This window comes from Chlamydotis macqueenii, chromosome 1 (genome assembly GCF_036417535.1).
Source record: "Chlamydotis macqueenii isolate bChlMac1 chromosome 1, bChlMac1.mat, whole genome shotgun sequence".
Taxonomy (NCBI): Eukaryota; Metazoa; Chordata; class Aves; order Otidiformes; family Otididae; genus Chlamydotis; species Chlamydotis macqueenii.
This window is the reverse complement of record NC_141556.1, coordinates 170,320,957-170,344,698: the sequence shown is the minus strand read 5'-3', so window position 1 is coordinate 170,344,698 and position 23,742 is coordinate 170,320,957. Positions and strand designations below refer to the sequence as shown.

At 35.4% G+C, this 23,742-nt stretch overlaps 1 protein-coding gene across 16 annotated transcripts in view; it reads right to left on the bottom strand.

Annotated features, from left to right (window-relative positions):
* MYCBP2 (MYC binding protein 2) overlaps positions 1-23,742 on the bottom strand; it is a 197,799-nt gene that overhangs the window by 137,930 nt on the left and 36,127 nt on the right. For all 16 annotated transcript variants that reach the window (XM_086771604.1, XM_086771620.1, XM_086771629.1 and 13 more), the window contains exons 8-17: positions 22,238-22,334; positions 17,939-18,012; positions 16,579-16,717; positions 15,708-15,784; positions 13,960-14,164; positions 11,171-11,335; positions 10,279-10,437; positions 9,295-9,499; positions 8,439-8,584; positions 6,272-6,373 (exon numbers count right to left, since the gene is read on the bottom strand). In XM_086771604.1, coding sequence (XP_086627730.1) covers positions 6,272-6,373; positions 8,439-8,584; positions 9,295-9,499; positions 10,279-10,437; positions 11,171-11,335; positions 13,960-14,164; positions 15,708-15,784; positions 16,579-16,717; positions 17,939-18,012; positions 22,238-22,334 — 1,369 coding nt within the window. The remainder of the gene's footprint in view (positions 1-6,271; positions 6,374-8,438; positions 8,585-9,294; positions 9,500-10,278; positions 10,438-11,170; positions 11,336-13,959; positions 14,165-15,707; positions 15,785-16,578; positions 16,718-17,938; positions 18,013-22,237; positions 22,335-23,742) is intronic.

The following is a 23,742-nucleotide window of genomic DNA, read 5'->3' as shown; positions in this document are numbered from 1 at the left end:
ATTTTTTACAGCATGCTTTTCCCCAGCTAAGCTGCACAGTTAAACATCCTTAGCCTAGGAAACATCAAGATTAGCTTTTCTTGCTTGGTCCTGCAGGACCCTGGCCTTTCAAAATGGACTTTGTCTGGCAGCGAATTAAGAGCGTAAAGGAAAAAAAAAAAAAAAAAAAACATTTAGTCACAGAACTAATTTCATTTTCTCGCAAAATAGAATGTGTTTATTAAATAAGGCAGCGGATTACAGCAAAACTTACACAATTAGTATCATTCTACATGCACTTCAGTGCTTTTGCGTTCTTGGCCATCTAAGCACTTAGGCAGAACTATCAGAGTTTACTGTTTGATTTGAATTTATATTACACATTTTGATTTCTTCTAGTACTTTTCCCTAAACAACTGCTATTTGGCAAGCTGTGATTACAGAACACTGAAATCAATGACCTCAGGTGGTGACTTCTACATCAGTGCACTAGGAGGCTACTTGAAAAAACAGTACACGATGACATAATTGAAGATTGTATCATGAGGAACATATAAAAGCAGTATAAATTAAGGCTGCACAGGGAAGACCTAGGTTGCATGGCACTTCATGTTATAAAATCCTATTTTCAGCTTCTTGAATACTTGTAAGAGAAAAGAGACAGGTGTTTTGTGGGGGTTTTGGTTTTTTAAAATAATAGAATAGGGAGGCAAACCCCCAACATAGAAAAATATTTCTCTAATAGGTCAACAGGTGGTAAATTTTAAAGAAAAATATTTCAGAAAATGAAACAGGGGACAAACGCTTAGTTGCAGTCCACTAGAAGTGGAAAATATTAGGCTGAGATAACGTCCCACCTCTACAGCCTTAAGGGAAACAAAACTTAATATTCCCGTGAGGCATGGATAATAGTTAAGGTGCATGTTCTTTAAAATTGTATTTTTCAGACTATGAGTAGCACTTTATGATTACGGAAGAAATATTAACAGAGAATGTCGCTGCGCCATGCATGCAACCACGGTTAATTAGAGTTTGCTTCTTTTGTTCAAAACACTGAGAATAAAAACAGGATACATGTCTCTTCCTGTGTTCTTAAAGCTTTGCTCTACTGACACTTACGTCGCACAAATCAGATATGAAAGAAAAATTATTAGAGCTTTTTATAGAGGAAAATGAGATGTAGGCTAGCAGATACAAGCATGCAGGGCAATTTGGGTGTGCCAGAGAATGAGATGGAAGTAAGATATATGATAAAAGTAATTTTGACACTTTCTTCTGACTTTGTAAATATTGTTAAATAAATCTGGAAGATGCATTTCTGTATATAAACACATACAATAAACTAAAACACTAAATATAAACCAGAATCTGTTCTCACTAAGTCTATTGCGTATCTAAAACTCTAACAGAAATACATCTACTTTTTAAATTGTTTTATTAACAACAATCACCTCTTTCAGACAGAAATCATAAATTCAAGTACAACAACATAATTTCACAGAACCATACCTGCTGGTCATTAAGGACAAAAACCTACAGCTTTCTCTTGAAAGTATTCTTAAATAGAAAGTCAAATAGGTTTGATATTGTTTCAAGTAAAAAGGGGGGCGGGTTTTATTCATTTTGGGTTGTTTAAAGAAACAAATACAAACTCCAGGTCCTGAAAGCATAAAAATAAATATTTAACTAAAACAACTGAAAGAAGCTGCACTAATATTTAATGAAAAATATTGAATTTAATAGACAGTTCTGCTGTATACTTAGGTATATGATCAGCAATAAACAAAGAATAGTGTTACTGACAAACTGATTCCAAGCTCATAGTGGCTTGGGCAGATGTTAAACAGATTTATGATACTTAGCCTATCACAGTAAAACTAATTACTGAATTAACTGAATCAGTTACACTTCAGAAAAAAAAACAAAATTGCCCACATACAAGCACCCTCAGATAATATTTCCTCAATGCACAGCAGCTTTGACTAAAATTAATCAATTTCCTATGGGTTTTTTTTGTTGTTCCAAGTAGAATAAGATTGAAGGAAAATAATTTTATTTCTATAAGGGCATCAAAAGCTAAATCTTGGTTAATTACACATTAAATCTGTAGCTCAGTAATGATCATCTAAAGCTTTTTGGATTATAGTCGGAGAAAGAGAAGTAGTGAAATACCAGTGAACAAAGAGACCATTTATTATCACCACATTACAAGTTATATCTGCATTTTTAGTGTATTAGTTAACTACAGTTTGAAACACTTCACAAATACTCATAGCCTTCTGAAAAAAAAAAAAAAAAAAAAACTATCTTTAAGCAATAAATTGAAATCTTAGACTACTTCTAAATTCTATTACTTCAAATAGCAATCTGAAAAAGTTGCAGGAACAGTTTTCAAGATTAGCTCACTCATCTTAACTTTATTATATTAATGATTGTACAATGTGATCCAGGGATTTCCGTAATCCATCAAGATATAACTTAATGGCCCCAAGACTAAAAAAAATTGGTGTTTGATAGGAAAGGAAAATAATCTGACCATGTTCAGAACACTCTAACATACAAAACTGCCTCATTACCACAGAAAAGAATAAAGTGCAACTACTTCTATGCTCACCTCCCACCACTCACATCAGGCTCTAAATCAGCTTGAAAAACAACAAACATTTCTTTATATGGTACACGAGCTCCTTCACTTCTCACCAGGACTGGAGAGACAATGAAAAGCTGAGAAATATCCATCAATAATTATGTTAGGAAATTATGATTTAGCATAGAAGCTGTGATGAATACAGCTGGCTTTATTTCTCAAGAGGTCATACATCAGATTCAAAAATGCTGAATTGATTTTGAGCTCTCTTCACTGCTCTTGCAACAGCCATTAAGCTAGAAGCAGAAAGAAGCAGCTGAGTGAAGCAGCTCTACCATTGTCACAGAACAGAAGCAAAACTGGTCACCTGAACATACTCTACTTACTTGTTGCACTGAAAAAAAAGCAAAGAAATACAACCAATATTAAGAAACTCTTCAGGTTTTTTAAATCATAGATCTATTATTCCAAACTGAAACACTTTTTTCCACTGTTAATTTTAAGGATCCAATTTGTCACCAAAATAAAGTTTCTCTCTTGAGTGAAGCAACACGAATAATTGATTCTAAACATAAAAATAATTTACTAGTTACAATTCTGTCATCGTAAGTATAATCTAATCTGCTGTGACTGTCATTTCAAGATCAAAAACAATCAGATAAATCTTCACCATAAGCACCTAAAATTTCTCAAGTTACTCACCACTAAGCATGCTGCTGCTGAACAGCATATATACAGGTCCGTTACAACAGTAGCAGGCTACTTTGCCTTGAACATGTTTGAGAGATTAGTTAACTACCCTTGATTGAAAGTATAGTAACATTTAACTAGGCTATTGATATTGTAGTTATTAATGATAACTACTTCTGCTTCTCAGAATATTGCAATTCATACTTTATATTTGCAGAAAAAGGCAAGTAAAGATGAGCATACTCATCTTTTCCATACAAGAGTCTACAACTGACCCTGTGAAGCAGTTAAATTATTGTCATATCTGTAGACATAACCATCGCTTTCTCCCTTAACATATTTTAAAATCAGAGGTGACTGAAACAGGACTAAATTTGGAGCTTTGGTAAAGAAACACAAACAATCAGACTATTTTAATAGCTGCAGTGTGGAAACCAGTACACTTCTACCACTTGTGCTCTTACACTTCTGTCTTAAACTTTACTCCTATTTCAACACTTTCAGTGGGTAAATGAGTGAGAGGTTTCTTTGTGATTTGTTTTGTTTGCTTGCTTGTTTTAGGAACGATATATTCCTCTATTTTCTTAGAACGCTTTCATAGCGCTCTTGTTTATAATTCAAGATCTACTGAAAAATATTTGTTTGGAATAAAGGTCACCAACTGTAACTAAAGAGTGATCAGCAAGATTCAGTGATGGATCCTGTTCTTGACTATCAAAAACTACGCATGCTTTTTTTTCCTCACTGATCTGGCATAAAAGAACAAAAGCCACACATTAAGACACTACAACCCAGAAATCATAATCCTGGAAAACAAAACACTGTGTACCTGAGGGAAAGACCTTAGAGCTAATCTGGCCTTTAACTAATTAAGTAATGTTTTCAGTGAAGTGAAAGGTTGAAACCTTTCTTTGGATCTCTAAATGGCTATTTCGTTAAGCAAAGATTTGTTCAGTTACATATGCATAATTACTAGAACTTCTGGGAAAACTAAACAGTCTGCCTATTCTTAACATTAGTACAGATAAGGTTTTTCAGGTTGCAAAACTTTTGCACAGCAAAATGAAGATCTATAGTTGATTATTAAAATGTTCTTGCTCTCTCTCACAAAAATAGCAGCAGCATAAAAGTTCTCAAGAATGGTGTTTTTCTTTCCAACTCTTGAAAAATTGCAGCATTTGGACTGAGAAGCAACAAAGCTCCAACTTCTTCATCTGATTATGTAAATCAAGATTGATTATCAAATCACATTTTCATACCTGATCATATACATCAAGATCTCTAAGTATTTGTCAAACACTGTTCCCAGCTTTATCACACAAGTCATTCTGAACTGAAACAGGAGGCTAATCTCCAACCCTTCCAGCTAGACATACCCACTATCTCCAACAGCCACATAGGTATGGAATTTCAATGTTCTTTTGATACGGAATACAATATGGATGTGTGCAACAGGCTGGCCAGTGCTATCTTTTTAGCTACAGTCCCTATACACCTATCAAATGAACAACAACATGTTCCTGATATTGACCACCTGAGATTTTGCTAGAATAAAAACTTTTTTCTTTTTTTTTCCAAGAAACAGATAGCATACAAAAAGGATAAGATGCTCTGGTTCTACTTCTAACCCCAGAAATAGAAGCAGACTGAAATGTTTCTCTGCTGCTTTTTTTTTTCTTTTTTCAACAGAAATATACCTCCCAGCTCTGTCACCGTTACCCTTCTGTGGAACAGCAGCAGCAGCTTTCAAGAATATCCAGCCATTCAATGAAGAGTTAAGGAAAAATGATCGTTAGTTGTACCTAGTATTTGCTAGCAGTATGCAATGCAGCTCCAACATGATTTATATAAAGGAAGAAAAAAGGCTTTCCCTCTCCACCTCACAGCAAAAACTAACAACAAATATTCAAAGAAAAATAAATATTCCATCCTTTTCCACATGCATAGGAAACCATAAGCTTTATCTTCCTTGTTGCTCCTTATTTGTGGTAAGACCAATAATTTCTTACATGCAAGTGAAATAAAGTCACAATTTGCCCCACAAGGTTCACTGGCACGGAGTCTAGGAACTAAATTTGATCTCAATGTGCATTCTGTATCTGAGTAAAACCAGTATCTAATTCCTAAAATAAGAATCAAAATAGTATTTACTAACTAACTAACTATTTACTAACTAACACAACAGGAAGTTGAAGAGCATAACATTCCAATAAAGTTCTTCTCTTCTCAATGCACAATAATCTTACCAACCACATCATGATGCTCCACCAAAATGTTACAATTTTAATTTGTCTAAATCTCTCAACTTTAATTATTTATCAGATTAAGACACTGAAATATTTCAAAACAAGAAGAGTACTGAAAACCTGTTAAGGTACATATTGTTTGTGTGGAAAATCAACAATAATTCCTGAGGTAGATAATACACAAGGCAAGAAATTTTTGAAATTATGTAACATTTTGTTTTGGTTTTCTTAATTCAGTCAATTTTTTCATGCTATTCAAAATACAGAGAAGCTCATTTTATAAAACAAGAAATTCTGCTTACTATTATACAACAGAAATTTAGTAATTTATAATAATAATGAAATAATTCATATTATAGGTAACTAGCACTGGACAGGCTTGCAGTCATTTCAACACTTCATATAAAAAGGCATATATATAAACTCATCATATTAAAAATGTTTTAGCATCTACATTTTAAAAAACTATTCTTCAACTAGGAAACAACAAAATAATTTAAGACAAACTACATGAAAGTGATATAAAATGCTACTCTTCATGATTAAAATTCTGATAAGATCTTATGAGTAGACTTTGTTAAACACACATATTTTTCACAATATTCCAAAAGCATGCTAAACAATATAAGCTAGCTACTTAGGTTCTCATTTTTGTTTGGTTACTGTATTGGCTCACTGGAGCAAAATTAATTAATTTCCACTCTTAGAAAACAGACTAAGAAGTTTGTTTAAACTATTCAAGCCTCTTACCAATAAGAAAGTCACCTACCTCTTCCTTCTTCCAACCTATGCCGCCTATTCACACGTTGCCGCTTTTCGTCTTGCCGTAACTGAAGGTGTTCTTCAATATTAACTCCAGGAACAGGGACAGCTACATAGATTAATAAAATATAATATATAAAGCGCTCTTTAAAAATGTTACGATGGTAATAAACCCGAGAAGAAGTTAAGTAAATTACAACTGAAGTCTACTTACTACCCACTCTTTACATGGCTCTGACATAGTATTTCAAAATAAAGAAAGGAGTTGAGTAAATTTGGTAGAGTTTTAGGCCTTATCTCCAAATTTCCTGGCTTTCATGAATCTGCCAGAATTCCAACATCACTGAATAGTATTTAGTACTTTCTTCTTCTGAGGCATATACATATTTATATTTAGTTATGTCTTGCCATGGTTATCTGAATTTTCCCTCAAAAAGTTTCAGCAAGGATTATCATTAAAGCAGGTAGAAAATTGCTCATATTTTTAAAATCTTTTAAGTAGACTGGATATTTTTTAGTTTAAGAATGCTTTACCACTATATGCTCTGTGCTCTACTAAGAAGCATGCAATTACTTTTATGCAGATATACATCTGCACGTAAATCTGACTTATTCACCAAACTAGCTAATTTAATAGGAATTTGAAACAAACTGATCAGCACTTTTTTTTGACAGAAAACAAACTGGAATAAATGCAACAATAAAATTACTATAAGCACTACCTTTTCTTCAGCAAATTGCAAGAACCTAAAAAAACATGCCTTGTCCCCAGTATTAAACAAAAAGTTCACCTGTAAGCACTGTCACTTTTCTCCAGACAAGTGTGGTCAACACCCTCACCTCAAACTATGCCAAGCCCCACACAGTATCAAGAGTTGTCTATCCTGCTAGGAGAGGAGTTAGCAAAGCAGAGGTTAGCACAAAAACTGTAACTCCTCCCTGGTCATGCATGAGAATAGAACTGTGAAGCACAGCTGGTATTGCCACATTCACCATCAGTATAAACCTACTTCTGCAACAGCCCTATACAAGCAAATTAGATCTAGAAATATCTGTATGGAAGTATCAGGACTGCACATGGTTATTTATGCACAGGTTATTTATGGTCCTCAGTGTTATCTTATCAAGAGAACTACTTCTAGTTTTTATCTAACTTTTGCTTGAGGGAAAAAAAAAAAACTCCTGCACTCCAAATATAGCATATTATTTTCTATTACTACTACTCCCTCTCTCCTCACCCACTCCTCCAATAAATTGGTGAGATGTATAAATATTTTAGGTGACACATCTGATTATTTTATAACAGACTATATCCATACATCCATGCAGGATTAAGTGCTCTATATAAATCTAAATATAGAAGAAAAAAAAGTAAGGAAGGAAAGTCCAGTCTCCAAAAACCTGTAATTGCCCTGTTTAAGCACAGAGAATACAATATTAAAAATTCTGTGATAACAGATCTTAAAAAGCAAGATCCCAAACTGTATTTTTCAATAATCATACCAGCTGGTATATTTTTCCCCTAAGGAAGGTATTTTTGCAGAAGGGTGGGAGGTGTTTTGGCGGTTTTAAAAAGTAATTCCCAAATTCCTGGCAGCTCTTTCTGAAAATTTTTAAGAGAAATAAGAAAAAAGTTTTCAAGAAAAAAGAACATTCCCTATCTTTCATATGACTGCAAAAATCGTGATAGAAAGATCACAGAAAAATTTTCAGGCTATCAAAAAATGACAAGAACAACTTTGTAGTATCAGCTTTAACATCATAATAGCATATGTCAAAATGGCACACATGTCTAGTAAATTGTTTCACTTACCAGAATGATCCCACTTTGCTATATCATCAATAAATAAATCTGCCTGATAAGTAATATTTTATTGATTTTAACAATATTACATTAAAGTTGTAATTCTAAAAGTTCAGTAATTTGATTTGAAAGAGAAAATTGTATTACTTAAGATACAAAGTTTTATCATACAGAAGAATCAAAATACCAACTGAAATATTAAGCGCAAAGAACAAACCTATTTCTAAACTAACCTGTTATTCCAATTCATGTTTCAAAAGTCAGCAGTGAGATTGAGTGTATTAGAGTATAGACAGATGTACTGAGGGAAAAAAAAACATGCAGCAAGAAAGAAAATTGAAAGTCATCTTGCTAATTTCATATAACTTACCTAGCAAGAGATCTAAAGGTATCATCTCTTTCACAGCATCAAGGATTCCTCTTTGCCTTGCTTCTTGGCCATCCAGTTCTCTAGCACACGCCTTGCAGCAGCCACATACAGCACAGCCCGACTCACCTGAGCCACAGCCACAGATTCTGCAGCAAACAGAATTGGTTTATCACTTTTATTTTCGCTCATTACTGATTCCTTGGTAATTAAAACATACATTATTAGTCTGTTCTATGTGTGGGCATGGAATTTTTCCTGAGATAAACAAAAAGTATAGCTAGCTTAAATCCTAGCTGCTGTTGCATGATGCCAGGGACCATACATTGGCCATACATATCTGAACTGACTTCTCAGCATTAACTTTTCTCAATTTAATTAAACATACACCATATGAAAACATGAACAATGAAACAACGAACACAAGCAAAGCTAGAGAAATAGTAATGGCAATATATAAAGCAGTAGCCCTTTATGCAGCTCAACCTTTAAGTTACAGACAAAAGCAACTGGAACAGCAAGATAAAAAAACTTCCATCACAGGATGAAGAAAGTTATCTCAAGGCCAGTGGCTTTGCCAAGAGACAGATTCTGTTAGTGTTCATATTCAACAGCTTCTAGTAAAGAACTATATGCTAAAGAAATATAAGAAAAATGCATTTAAAACTAAATCACCTGCAACTATCACAAGCTATTTACAAAAATTTTAACCCACTTTTGATTTTAAAAGCACAGACTCTTTTCAGTTACAATGTTACCTTAGATTGAAGTTTAAGAACCCATCAACTCAGCTTACATTCAGCAAGTGCTTTAGCCAAGCAACACACTATAGCAAGTATATTTCTATACATTTGCTTACCCTCCAGGTACTCTATCAGGACGCCCACTACTAACGCAGCTAGCTCCATAGCCTGTGCAATCTCCACATACAGTGCACACCATGCACTGCTCCAGTTTCCACTTATGCATGCCTGGAGGACACATCATGGACTTCTCATCTTTTTCATCCAGTTCCTCTTCTAGGTCTTCATCCATTGCTGTTGCCATGTTCTCAACTCCAAAACCTAATTAAGATATTGAAACAAGAAATAACTGTTTTCTGAGGCCAACGGTTGCTACTGAGGAAACTCTGAAGAATGCTTGCAGATCAGGCTTTAAAAAGAATGACTAAGCATGCCTGATTTGCGTGCTCAGCCAACACAATGACACTTTTGACACCTCTCTGAGCGTGGCCTAGTGTATATATTCACGTTTCACAACTAAAAAGGAAATGAAATGTTTATAACTCAGTATACCAGTAACAGGTCATTTACTTATCATGTATGAAATATTCCAATACAGGAAAGATGAATAGATATGATTTTCATACCTATATTTAGGAGTAATGGAAACATTCAGTTGTGTGGAGAAAGATGTAGACTTGCATTCGTGCCTTGTTTAGGCAAACAACAGTCTCAAGACTGAATGCAAACAAGGAAAGGTAGAAAATTTACTCATACTAAGACAATGGCACATAGTAAGACAAGGGGTGATGAGGTTTGGTTTTCAAAGAATCATAGAATAGTTTTGGTTGGAAGGGACCTTTAAAGGATGTCTAGTCCATTCATTTGTTTTAAATAAAAGCTTTTTCACCAACAAAAGAAAAGTAATTGAGATTTTTTTGGTTTTAACATAACTAAGTTTATTACTATATGCAGAATCCAAATATCTGACAGTTGAAGTGAAAGCATCCATATCTGTCTTTTTAAGCACACTGCATGTATTGGGATTACATTTTATAATAAAATCCTTAGCTATGTTTTCACTTGTGGTGAAGGAAAAGGAAAAAATCTAGGTCACTCACCTTTTCCTCCCTGGTTCATGGAGCCTGTGTCTCGTCCACACTGTCCTTTATTATTCACACCAAATGTCCAAACTTCTCCATTCTTCATTAAAGCACAGGTGTGAGCTTTGCCCATGGCTACCTGAGTCACAAAATGGCCCTTCAAATCTGTTACTAAACCTGCGAGACGTAAAACAATTAAGCAGTAAATTGCATTTTCTACCCAAGAAGGAAACTTCAGTGATACAATAAAATTGCTAGTTATCCACTGGCAATTTTTAAAATTAACAGCAATGGAGAACAACAGCGGATATAAAAAACAAGTGCTAGAATAAGAGATTAAAGGACAATTAGGCCTAGGCCATTTGTCCTGCAAAGAAAGGAAAGTCAAAACCAAACCAAACCCTGCTGCAAATCACTTGTCCTGAAAAACAATTCTAAAGGAGTCATAATGCCATTGCAGTTTATTCCTTTAATATTTTATCTAAATTGAGATGTACTGCATCACCTGCAAACTGACAACAGGCTGTCTTGTGAGCAGAGAAACGTATAAGGACTGGTTTCTTGTAGCCTTTGTTCATAACAAAACATGTCTCATTTCTGTGACTTTTCCCTGGGTGGCCTTCTAGTGTTAGATTAATACAACAAATAATTTTTTTTTTTTCTTCTCCTTAATGGAAGCATTCATTTGGAAGCATTCATAGTCACCAGTGCTGCTATATATTTTTACAGAACCTAAGGAAATTGTCTTCTCATTCTATCCTTCTGTCATATTTGGCTGCATCAAGAGAAATTCAGAAATTCATTAGGAGAATAAGAAACACACAAACATCATTTCCACAGGCTAAAACCTTCCAACCTAATTTAAACTACTGTAGTTGAGAAGTCACTTAAAGGACAAATATTGACTTACTTGTACTATCAGAGTAAATGGCATCTTTTCCAAACATGTAGAGTTCTCCATCCTTTGAAATTACAGAACTGCTGCCATTATTGCACGCTGTAGATATGACAATCTTTCCTTCCATTTTAATAATTTTTTTTGGCTTATATGGTTTTGACTGCCGTCTGCTTTTAGCTTTAAATAAATAAATAAATTGCACGTCATTCTATCAAAAAACACTCAAAGGCACAGTAACTTTTCTTTTATAATTAGAGGTTAGTTTTCAGACTGCTACTGGCGGGGAGGGGGAGGAAGCCATCGGTATGATCTCCTGGTCTAATTTTTATTGGATTACACTGAATTCTCTCAAAAAATTCAATGGCAAGGAAAGTCATTATTAGATAGGTATTTTTCAGTAATCATTCAAGGTTTTCTTTTACATATATATACTGAACTAACTTTATGAACTTACAAAAGCAGCACATAGTAAAAAAAAAAGTCCTCATTGCCATCTGTGAATTTAGATGAAAATATATGCACAATAAGTCCACAGAAAAATGTTACGTAAGTTCATTTGTTAAAAGAAAAATATTAAATTCTCTATTTATTAAAATCATGTTTAGAGAACTTTTGAGTCACAACAGATTCCCACAAGAGGAAAATGGGAAGAAGTAGTAAAATACTAGCCTCAAACAAAACAGTAATAACATCACTAAAGACTGGATAAACCAACTAACAGGTGGTATTACTGCCTTGTGAATTTTCACCCAAGGCAGAGAATTGCCAGCTGCTTTCACCTGCTGACAATTACCAGCTCCCTACAGAGAATACACACACAGACCCCACTGACAGAAACCCAGTCTCCTTGCCCAGGTTTAAAAGAAATCAGGGGAAAAAAAAACCAAAACTTGTGCACATCCACTCTGAGCCGAATTAGAGACTGACAAAAGGGAACCAAATGAGTCAGAAGAGTTGAACTTTTAAAAGAACTCAGAAAGACCTTGAGCAGATATGTCAGCGAGAAGATCTAGTAAGCACTAAATCTTCTCACCTAAACTTTGCTTAATTAAACTAAAGCAACAAGAGCAATTTATTTCGAAGTGCTAAATTTCTGTTTCATCTGAAATTGTAAATTAGTTGAATATACAACACAAATAATAAGTTTAATTGTATTTTGGAAAACTTCCTAATAACTTTGCAAAGAAATCTTGAAATTTGTGCTTTTAAATCTATTTCCTGAAATATTTTTGTTTGAATCTCTTAAATATACCGGAGAAAGCAGTATGATTTAGGGCCACACAGTTTTCAGTAGATTTGCATTCAAGAACACTCTACAAAGTTCTTATATCACATATCAAGTTTGTTATCCAGACTTCCACAGGATTACTATTATTAACTTCCTCTCCCCTGAACACACGCAAGAATCCACTCTATATGCATTATCAAACCTTAGAATATGTTTGTGGCTGTATTTCAGTTATATTACATAGGAAAACCTACACATTCTTGGGGAATACTGTCAATGTAGTTAATCTTTCACAGCAACAGCGAGTTAAACATGCTTTGTTTCTGCATAAGCTATGCTAGACCTCACATACAGTCCCCAGTTTTTGTTAACAACTTTCTTGAAAGGTGAAACTCCTACACAGTTGACCAAGACAAAGCTGGACTCTACTGCAACTGTTTATCAAGATTTTACATCTATTTTAAAATTCTATTTAAGTTATTTAAAATTTTTTAAATTCTAACCATCTACTACTACCTATAGACTTGAATTTTATACCAACATTTGAGTGTTATTTTTCATCTTTCTAACTGACTGCACTGAGGCACAAAATTTCACTCTTATTAAATCTGTGTTTAAATTCTACAGCTAGTAGACTGAACCTTTCCACAAACCTGCTTTGTGAAAAATATATTAATTTTATCAAACTACATCAACATCAAACTACACTATTAAAATGGAACATTACTGAAAGACAAATTTTCATTTGATTTAGGCTACAATACTATATGAATATGCTACCTATGAAATATACATTATATTATCCTATTAAAATGTACACGAGACAAATAACTCAAAAATAATAGCTTTCTTTTAAGATCCTCAGAAGCTAGGTATCTAGCAAAACACATCCTTTACCTTTTTTTTTTTTAATTAATCTAACACAATATAACACAACAGTCTTTTTCCCGAAGTGAAGTATTTAACTTAATACCACAGCAGATCACAGCTTCAGGGTGCCTAAAGCCATCTTTCATTGTCTTATAAAGTGTATTTCAATCTAAACACACAACTTCAGAGAACAAAACTAGGAAATTTGTTAAGTTTATATTGAAGAGGCATTTTTTAGTCTGAAGATGAAATAAATCTGTCTCCTCTAATGTCTCAAAGAGTTCTGCACAGAAGACTGGGCTTCTGCAATTTCTAATCAATGTACCTCTCCATTATGGAGAGATTAGCTGGCAAAACATCGATTTCCAAAGTTCTCTAAAACAACAATGAAAAGGCAAAAGTTGAGCTCTTCAGTTTTTCAAGTCCCAGGAAGACAGCACGGTCTCTTGACCAAACTTGCCTTTTCTCAGGACAGCTCTAAAATAGCGCTCCCACCACACAATCCAAACTGTGCTGAAACTGAGATGAACATTTCCAGCTGGGAGAGGCAGTCGCACTGGTTGTCAGGACCTACGGCTGCCATAAAATTCAAACCCAATAGCACGCTTACATGTTCTTGCAAAAGGTGAAAACCCTTCTTTTCAAATTATAAGGTGATTAATAGGCTTTTATCAACCACCAATGAAGCAAGCATAATACATACTTGACTCGCCATCCTCTCCTTTACTAGCAGAACCTGTGAAGAATATGCTTCCATCCTCAGCAACAAGTAAGGCATGTGAACCATCATGTCCAACAGAGAACTGAATAATCTTTGGAGATTTTGTGATTGGGAGTTCAACCCATTTTCCTGCTGAAGGACCACCTTGTTTGATTCCAAGGCTCTGATATTTCCCAGTATAATAAATCTAGGAGGAAACAGTTTATCATTTCAGTTAAGCCACAGCACTTTAAACCTGCATAATTTTAAAAGCTGCATTGTTTTTAAATTCTGTCATTTCAAACCATACAGATTTTCTCCTGACATTATTTATACCATTTCAATATCTCTATTCTAAACTCATTAATTTTGACTTCATGAGGGAAACATTCTGATTAGATTCTGCTTCTTTTGAAATGTGCTTTCTACTGTGCCGCACAATTAGTTTTCATATATAATTGTTTGGCTAGATGAGTTGAACACACAAGACAGAACTCTTCAGAAGAAACTACTCAGAGAAAACTAAGCATTTAAAACACTTGAGATAAATGTCTGGCCTGTGTAAAAACAAGATGTTGTTATAACAATAAGTGAAAATACCGAATTTCAACACGTTTGAAAAACTTATTTTCAGTAAATGCACAGTGGCCACTGAGTGCATAAACAGTAAGACAGAATAAAATATTTCATGTGAACAGAAACAAAATTACTGATACGGACTAAAAAGTTTACTCTAGAATCATGCTATTCAATGGTACTATAAAATGAGTGTGTTAACCTATGTGGGCACCTAAAGCCATCTTTCATTGTCTTATAAAGTGTATTTAATAAATAAACACACAACTTCAGAAATCAAAATTAGGATATTTGTTAATTTTATATTGAAGAGGCATTTCTTAGTCTGAAAATCAAATTAATGTCTCCTCTAATGAAGAGTTCTGCTTGATCAAATTCTGTTTCATACTATTAAATTTTATTATGAAAAAATAGTTTATTTATAAACATTTTCACCAACCTCACTGTTCTAACAGAAGCAGAGCAAGGCCTACATTCCAATAAAGCAACACAATTCTGAACACATGAAAAAAAAGAACTACTCTTACACAAGTAAAATAACATGTTTCCCAAATTGCAATAGAAACACAGTAAATAATGTAAAAAGTCATAGTGACAGTCAGCAAAATTATTTCTAAATTTCAATAAATATGCAAATGCCTCTGAAAAACAGTCTCCACCAAGCAGACCCAACATAGCAAATAACTAAGAATAGGTTTAAAAAAAAAAATCAGTTGAAAACTTTGCATAGAGGAAGTCAGTAATTCTCTAAAGGATCAGAAAAATCAGGCTGGGATTTAAATAAATTACAATGGTTGGACTGTTTATGGAAAGTTAAGAGGTCAAAAATTTTGCAAATGTACTAATACATCATTTGTAGACAAAAGATAATCCCTCTTCCCCAAATCTAAAACAAAACTCCACACTATCTCTAAGTAAGACGGACTGCAGAAATTTGTATAAATTCAAGCCACAGGTTTCTCAATGGTTCCAACACCATCTCTTTATGTTTTCAAATCACCACTTGCCTTTTTCCCTTCAAAGTGGGCTCTGCAAATGTATTTAAATACAGTCATATAAATTAATCCTAACATACTAAAAGGAAAAATGGAATTGTGGAAAACAATTATTAAACTAAAAACCACGTAAAAATTCATTGATGCAAGTTGCTGTTTACTACAGAACATTTTCAGTACCTTTCCACTAGCAGTTTTCATTAGTGCAAACTCTCTTCCAGCACCAAGGACAGCTGATTCCTCATCAAACCCTGTACCTGTGCAAGTAAGATGGTGTTAACCTGACAGTTTAACCAGGCAGTTTCACAGATCAGTTTACAGGCCTAACTCTGCCAGGGAGACTTTGTCATAACAATGGTTTTCAGAAAGCTACAAGTGAAACAAAGTTTTGCTGCCACAAGAAGGCTTACTGGGCTAGACCTGGCAGAGTTGTTTAAAAACGGAAAAAGCAGTAGCGTTATGAGCAAGTGCACTTGGTCAAACAGAAGGTCCATGTAGCCAAATACGTTTGTGTTCTAACAGTCCCAAAAGCAGACACCTAGCAGAGCAAAAAAACCCAAAGCCAAGGACAAGTGATATTTCTCCAAAATACCTTCATAGACACGAACAACTTTGCATCTGAAATTCTGATGCAAAGGTGGTTTCCATGTATTTACTAGTATATTTCAATGCATTTCTTTTCCATTAATCCAGCTAGAAGTCCTTTTAACTTTTGTCAACCTTGACCCACAGCAAGCAGCTCTATAGCTTAACTATGTGTACACAAGCGCTATTATGAACTTCAAACTTCAAATAATTATATACCAATTCTATACCTAGAGGAAAATACTGGAAAACCATGGACAGTGTTATAGACAGAAAGGTGGTTCAAAATGAGTGTACGGATTGCTATGAGTCAAATAATGCTTAAGCAGTTTCAAAACCCTTGCACTTCTCCACGTGTTTATAATGGAGCTATACCTTTCTGCATATAATAAAGGGAAGGACAGTGTTTCAGTTTTATTATTGGAATTATTAGGCTTGTTATTAACCTTCAAAGAAGTGGACTTACTAATAATGTGCAAGTCTTTTTCCAGGTCAAACAATGAAATGCCACAGGCATGTAAGCATTTTCTTGCAAGCTTAAGCTGTAGTTCTTGTTGCAGTACTGGCTCAGTACTTGTTGCAAATATTCGCACTACAAAGCCATCCTGCAATAAATTTTAAAAAAATAAAATAAAATAAAATCTATCTACTTTATACTGTATAACAAACACATAATTTACTTTTCATGCCTAAGTGCATCAATATAATACTATTTCAGAGTAAATTATCAAAGGATACATTAATAAAGTAACATTTATTGCATGGGAGAAAAGAAGAAATTGCCAAACAGGATGAGCTGAAGTAAGCATCTGACAGACTTTAAATATATATATATATAATTCTATGAAAACACTATGAACACTATGAAAATAGTGAATTGCTATAGAAATAATTAACTCTGAATTTCACTATATAAATTTTGCTTTTATAAGTACTTACATCTATCTTTTAAGCCTTCAACTTCTCCTGATTCAGAACCCAAAATTCTGTGTGCAGTTTAAGAGTGACTGCTTTAAAGAGTAGCTAAAACAGGATTCTGTTTACAAGTGCAGATGAAGTATCTTCATCTGTCCATGTTAAAAAAAAAAAAGCTGTTCCACCAGCAGGGAAATGGATTAATCCTGGTTTTCATATAGTTCCATGTCTGGCATCTCTTGCCAGCCCTGTCTCACCCTACTCCTGTGTCATCCATGTTTTACAGCTTTTTCACCGTCAAAAACCAGTGACCAGTTCTTAACTAAGAATGTAATAACTGTCTGCTGAAAGAAACATCGAACAGCTAGAACTGTTTTGCCCTTAGTAGAAGCACTTATTTGGTTTTCCACAGCTTTGACCAATAGGCAATTTTCATTTAAAATCTATTGGAATGTATCTTTCATACCTCTTCTATTAAATCTGCCTGAAATTCCAAAACAAGTACCAAAGCAATTACAGGAAATTAAATTAGAAAAAATATATATATTTAAGCTCCAATAAGCTTATCCCACAGAGGTCCTGCAGAGTATCATGTTAAAAAGCTGCTATTCTATGTATAAGACTTTTTCCCTCAGAAAGAGCAACAAAGTTTTTCTTAAAACTTATCTGAAAAATCAAAAATATCTGAAAAGTCTATCACAAGTCAATATTGTGTAGATAAATACCAAAATATTGTTCTTTTATGCATAAATACGGCAGTTACTAATTATCTCTAGTTACATGGGATTTCTCCCTTAGTCATGTTAGTGAAGAAAAAGTCAAACATTAAGCAAAAAGGAAGTTTTAAGTATTGTAAAAGAAAACAATGCAGTTGACAGAAAAATAGCTTACTCGTCATATATAACACTTACATCTCTAGATGCTGCTATTTGATTAATATATTCTCCGTCAGTGAAGAGGATATTCTGCCCTTCAGTGTGACAATCTGTGACAGAAAGATGAAGGGCACTGCATCAGTTAATATTACCATACATATACTGTTCTCTGCTTGTCTAATTCTAAAAAAAACCTCACTATATTCACAAAACAATAAACTTGTTTATTTTTTCCTCCTATACTACCCAGTCCTATACAGTATCTTACCAGGAACAGAATACACATTAGGTGGCCTTCTCTAATTCTCACATTTTCAAGGAGACAACCTTCCCCTTTAGAGCACACACATCACAAAGAGAGTGACCAGCAAGCAGGACAGAGAACAGCAGATATACTGAAGTTTGAAAAACTGCTCTTAAAAATAACCTTGGATTTAATGTCCAAAGTCAGTTCACATTACTAATTCTCTATGTTGCAAAATGATAGTAGTGCTAAAACCAAGAGAGTTGTCAATAACTTCAAGGGAAGTTTCAAAAATAATCTGAATGACATTTATGAAAGGTTACAGGAAGTTGGTAAGCATTAAGATCCCTTGAATGTCTGAAAATTACACGTTCACATAAGCATAACAGTCAAGGCAACAGGATATTGTGGCCACCAGTGGGTCCATATTAGACTGTTTGGCCTATTTCTTGAGTCATTTCAAGAAGAGGTGAGCCTCCCAGTAAACAGTTTTGGGGGTTGCTTATATGTTTCATAGGTGTGTTCGTAGATGAAATGTGGAACAGGGATGCTTTTTTTTTTTTAAAAAAATAAATTATATATGTTTCTCAGAACACTTGTTAAAAATTAGCACGTGATTAGAAAACATCCAAGCCTAGCATTAAATATCACATTAATGCTGAGAGTAGAAAATGGAAAGCAAATGCAATATCTGCAAAAAGCAGGACAGGATAGCTTCAGCTAGCAAGGAGCTCTTACGACCAACTATAATCTTATTCTGTCTGACTTTGGAAATTACTCTGAGGATGAAGACACCCAATGTTTCTGTCTGGAAATTACTGTAACAGAAATGGCTTATGTTTTACTTAAAGGACATAACTACAGACACCTATTAATCACAACCTCTTTAGAGGCTTCAAAATGACTGTCAAGCATCACCTTCTGTATTTATACAGGGCATCCTGTGCCTGCTAGTAAGTACTCTTGAGCTTGACTAGGCTACCCTTAGTCAGCAGTACTTTTCAGACTAAGTGAATAGTCCTGAGCTCCAAGATATTAATGTGTAATCTCCTCTGCAAATTCAGGTCCAATCACCTAGAAAATCTTACATAACTCAAGGATTTTTTTATGATATTTGGAATGGGAAGACAGATATAGAGTGCACCCTCAGCAAGTTCGCCGATGACACCAAGTTGTGTGGTGCCGTTGACGCGCTGGAAGGGAGGGATGCCATCCAGAGGGACCTTGACAGGCTGGAGAGGTGGGCCCATGCCAACCTCATGAAGTTCAACCAGGCCAAGCGCAAGGTCCTGCACCTGGGTCGTGGCAATCCCAGGCACAAATACAGGCTGTGCGGGGAATGGATTGAGAGCAGCCCTGAGGAGAAGGACTTGGGAGTGCTGGTGGATGAGAAGCTTAACGTGAGCAGGCAACGTGCCCCTGCGGCCCAGAAGGCCAACCGTATCCTGGGCTGCATCAAGAGAAGCGTGGCCAGCAGGTCAAGGGAGGTGATTCTCCCCCTCTACTCTGCCCTGGTGAGACCCCACCTGGAGTACTGTGTCCAGTTCTGGAGCCCCCAGCACAAGAAGGACATGGACCAGTTGGAGAAGGTCCAGATGAGGGCCAAAAGATGATAAAAGGGCTGGAGCACCTCTCCTATAAGGACAGGCTGAGAGAGTTGGGGCTGTTCAGCCTGGAGAAGAGGAGGCTCCGGCGAGACCTGATAGTGGTCTTCTAGTACCTCAAGGGGGCCTACAAGAAAGATGGGGAGAGGCTGTTTAGTAGGGCCTGTTGCAATAAGACAAGGAGTAATGGTTTTAAAATAGAGGGGGGTAGATTTAGATTGGAAATTAGGAAAAAATTTTTTACGATGCGAGTTATAGAACACTGGACCAGGTTGCCCAGAGAGGTGGTGGAAGCCCCATCCCTGGAAACGTTCAAGGCCAGGCTGGATGAGGCTCTGAGCAACCTGATCTAGTTGGGGATGTCCCTGCTCCTTGCAGGGGGGTTGGACTAGATGATCTTTGAAGGTCCCTTCCAACCCTAACCATTCTATGATTCTATGATTCTATGATCCACAACTCAAGGACAATGTACAAAGCTTGGCAAAGGCATTAGACACAAGAATGCTGACACACAGTTTGGTAGCTCCAGATACACTGTCAGATTTGTTAGATCATCTATCAGAACGGAAAGAAGTTTATGGTTTCAAGCAGATGGTGGATGCTACTGTCTGAAAAAGAAGATAATGTTCCATTGGTCACTGAGTTTTCTAAGGTCAAAGGAGTTATAGCTAGGATCAACTCCTAATCACATCTCCTAATGAACTCCTAATCTCCTACACATCCCTGCACGAATAAATATGACTATCTTATTTAAATACATTCTATCTTATTTAAATACATTATCACCAACTCAGGCACTTGAAAGAGATTAACTACAGACAGAGCCATGGCTGAATAGCATACCAACTATCAGGAAATAGTTGGAGTCATATCAGTGTTCAGCTGTTAACAAGGTTACTGTCCTCTAGCTCAATCCAGTGTTGTTTTTCAGAACTACAACATGCTCCAGGTCGTTATTAAGATTGCAGCAGAGCAGCCTACTCAGGTTTCCTCAGGACAGGTCACATACCCTCCCTTCACCTTAGTTTCTTTCCTTCTAATGGGAAATGGAAATAACCAGAAGTGGACTCCTTTGAACTGGTCCTAGTCAAAAGAACAAGGCCATATCTGCCCACAATATAACACTGAGATAAATGTGTAGAAGTGCAGAAAGTAAAAGTTCAAGGGCTGAAATACAAAGGGCAGTAGTTATGAAGAACATCTAGCATCCACTTTTACACCATCACAAACCACAAGAAATAGTGTGTGAAATAGTTTGAAAGATTTCTGAATACATAATTCCCACAGTTATAAAATTTGCTTTTGTACTGGAAGATTAATACATTTTTTAATACATTTTTGTTTAGAAAGCATACTCCTGTTTATTTTGTGCTTTTTTTATAGTACAAACACAAAGCTTCTTGCAGAATGAAATGTCACTGAGATTTGCAAAAGAAAGCCAGCAGCTCAGAGGTGTAGACTTCAAATGTGCTCAAGTGTCTCTCAAGAAACTGATTTGTTTACCAGTGGTTAACATAATGAAGGACTTCAATTCCACTGGGTGAAGAAGCTGCCTTGAGGTGAAGAAAGTGGAAAAACAATCCTACAAGGCAATTTGTCAGGCCCTTGAATGTGCTCTAAAATTTCTCACACAGCCCCAGAAAGACGAAGCAGCTTAAACAGACATACACGTTTTAAGGACTTGCAGAAAGTTGCACAGACTAGATTCTACATTTCATAGTTTTTTTTCAAAAAATACTGTTCATGTTTGAAATACAAGAAGTATAGAGAATTTTCCCAGGGTTTCAGTCGGTGCCTTCTTATTTATGCCAGGATATTGCACCAAATGTTTCTTCTGATCTACAGAGTAAGTCTGTCACTGCTCGATCCAAAGATGTTCTTGTGCCCTTCTACTGTTTATGTGAGTGGTGAAGAACAAGTGTGTTTCATCAAGAGAACATTAAAGCACATTCCAGGAATATCCTTATTTTCTAAACAGAGACCCAACTTATGACGATGCTCTGCAAAAACCCCAAGCAGAAACCCCCCAAAAACCCTAAAAGTCACAAAAGAAATAAAGAAAATCCCACTACCAATTTAAACAACAGAAGCATGGTCCAGCAGTGCTCATTAGCCTCCTTTGCGTTTTTGGATACACTTCTACCTATATTAAAAACCAAATAGTTTTGGTCATAGTTTGTAGCTGCCTACATGTAAAAGGTACTGGAAACAAAGTCATACCTGAGCCAAATGCTCAAATGAGGAAGAAATAAAAACTTTAGATGATCATACATTCTAAAACGCTGCAGTATTTTTCCAACAGTTGGAACAGGATGCTAGATCTCTGAATGAAATACTGCAGCTGGTCTAATGCAGCAAACTGAAGTCGTAAAAAAGCGGTCCGTTTGTGACCTCAAAATCTATCTCAATTTCTCTTCTGCTTACCTGAAAATACATAGCATGTAAACAGTAAACTATAACCATCTTCTCATATCTGGAGGTTCATACCTGGCAAAGCAACTGTACCGTCTTGTTCCAAAGTTTCAGGGTTTATTCTTATGGCTGTCATACTGTGATTATTCGCATCTCTATATAACAAATAACCCTGGTAAGAGTAAGAAGATATCAGAATGAAAATATTCTTAAATACATCAAAGGATACCGTGAAAAGTTAAAAAAGAAAATAATTATTTTAGATATTGTTTAAAAACTTTGGAAACCTTTTACTTTTACATAAAATTTGCTTGATTTTGATCATCAACTTTTTTGCAGTAATCAAATTCTGCAATAAAAAAAAGGAAATTTGATCCCCTTTGTCCACAGTTTATACACCCTGCAGACCAGCACGCGTAAGTTCGTATACAGCTTTCAAAGCCACATGTAGTAATTCTGGTTTTTATATGTTTATACAAGTACAGTTAAAAGCCACAGCAAAAAACAATGTTCCTGTCCTCACTTTCCAAATGAACAAAACTTTCACAGGAATTCCAAGAAGAAGATACACATATAGCTCTATACAGACAAGTGATCATTAATGGATATTAACAAGTGCATTAAAAATTAGATAATTTTTCAAAAATGTTAATTAACCACTTTGAATTCCACATTAACAGGATTCCATGTATTTATTCTTTCTGATCTCTTCATCAAAGAAATTCCTGCAAAGTATATGGTGATTTTGGTGACAGAAGCCATAACACAAGGTTATATACAATGAGCTCTTATACTGCTCACTTCCCAACTCCTAACCAGACCTAGAGGAAAGGAGATATTTAGGACTAATTATTTCCTCTTTTTGTTTCTCCACATGCAGAATATCTCCATATCTCCAAAATTACCTACTCTTGCCAGCAGCCCACAACCAGTAAGTCTCCTTTGGTAAACATCTGTTAAGATGTATATATTTTTAAAAGGTTTGATTCAGTCATCAGTTCAGAAGGTTTCTTAGTAAAAATATTTGCCTATCTGAAACTGGCATTTGAGGTTTATTGTTTATACCCATAACTTTGAGTGCCCTTTTAAACAAACACAGTCAAATAAGTTTTCCTTTAGCTTAAACTAGATAGGTTGCACAAGCTCCCATTTTTGCATAATGTGCACAGACACATAAGAGAGGCAATATGGCAACTTTGCTCTCATTATCTTTTTCGATCCTACAATGCCCATGAATCCTTCAAAGATTTTGAGGGAGCAGGGTAGAAACACAGTTGGGGAATTTACACTTAGAGAGCGCTTCTGCTACAAAAGCGGCTACAGGAAAAGAAAAAGATTACTTAACGGCACTTATGAACATACTCATTTAAGGTGACCGAGGCCAAATAAAGTAGTATTCACCTACAGGAGGGTGGCAGAGGCCAATATGAATAATGACCAAGTAATGATTCTGACAAAAGCAGTATCATACCAGGGGATATAGCAATGGTTTGCACTTGCTTGAAGCATGATCGGCCTCAGGTGGGGATTCTACACGTCTAAGAATGGATGCACTTCACAGGGAGGTCACTAAGGCTCAA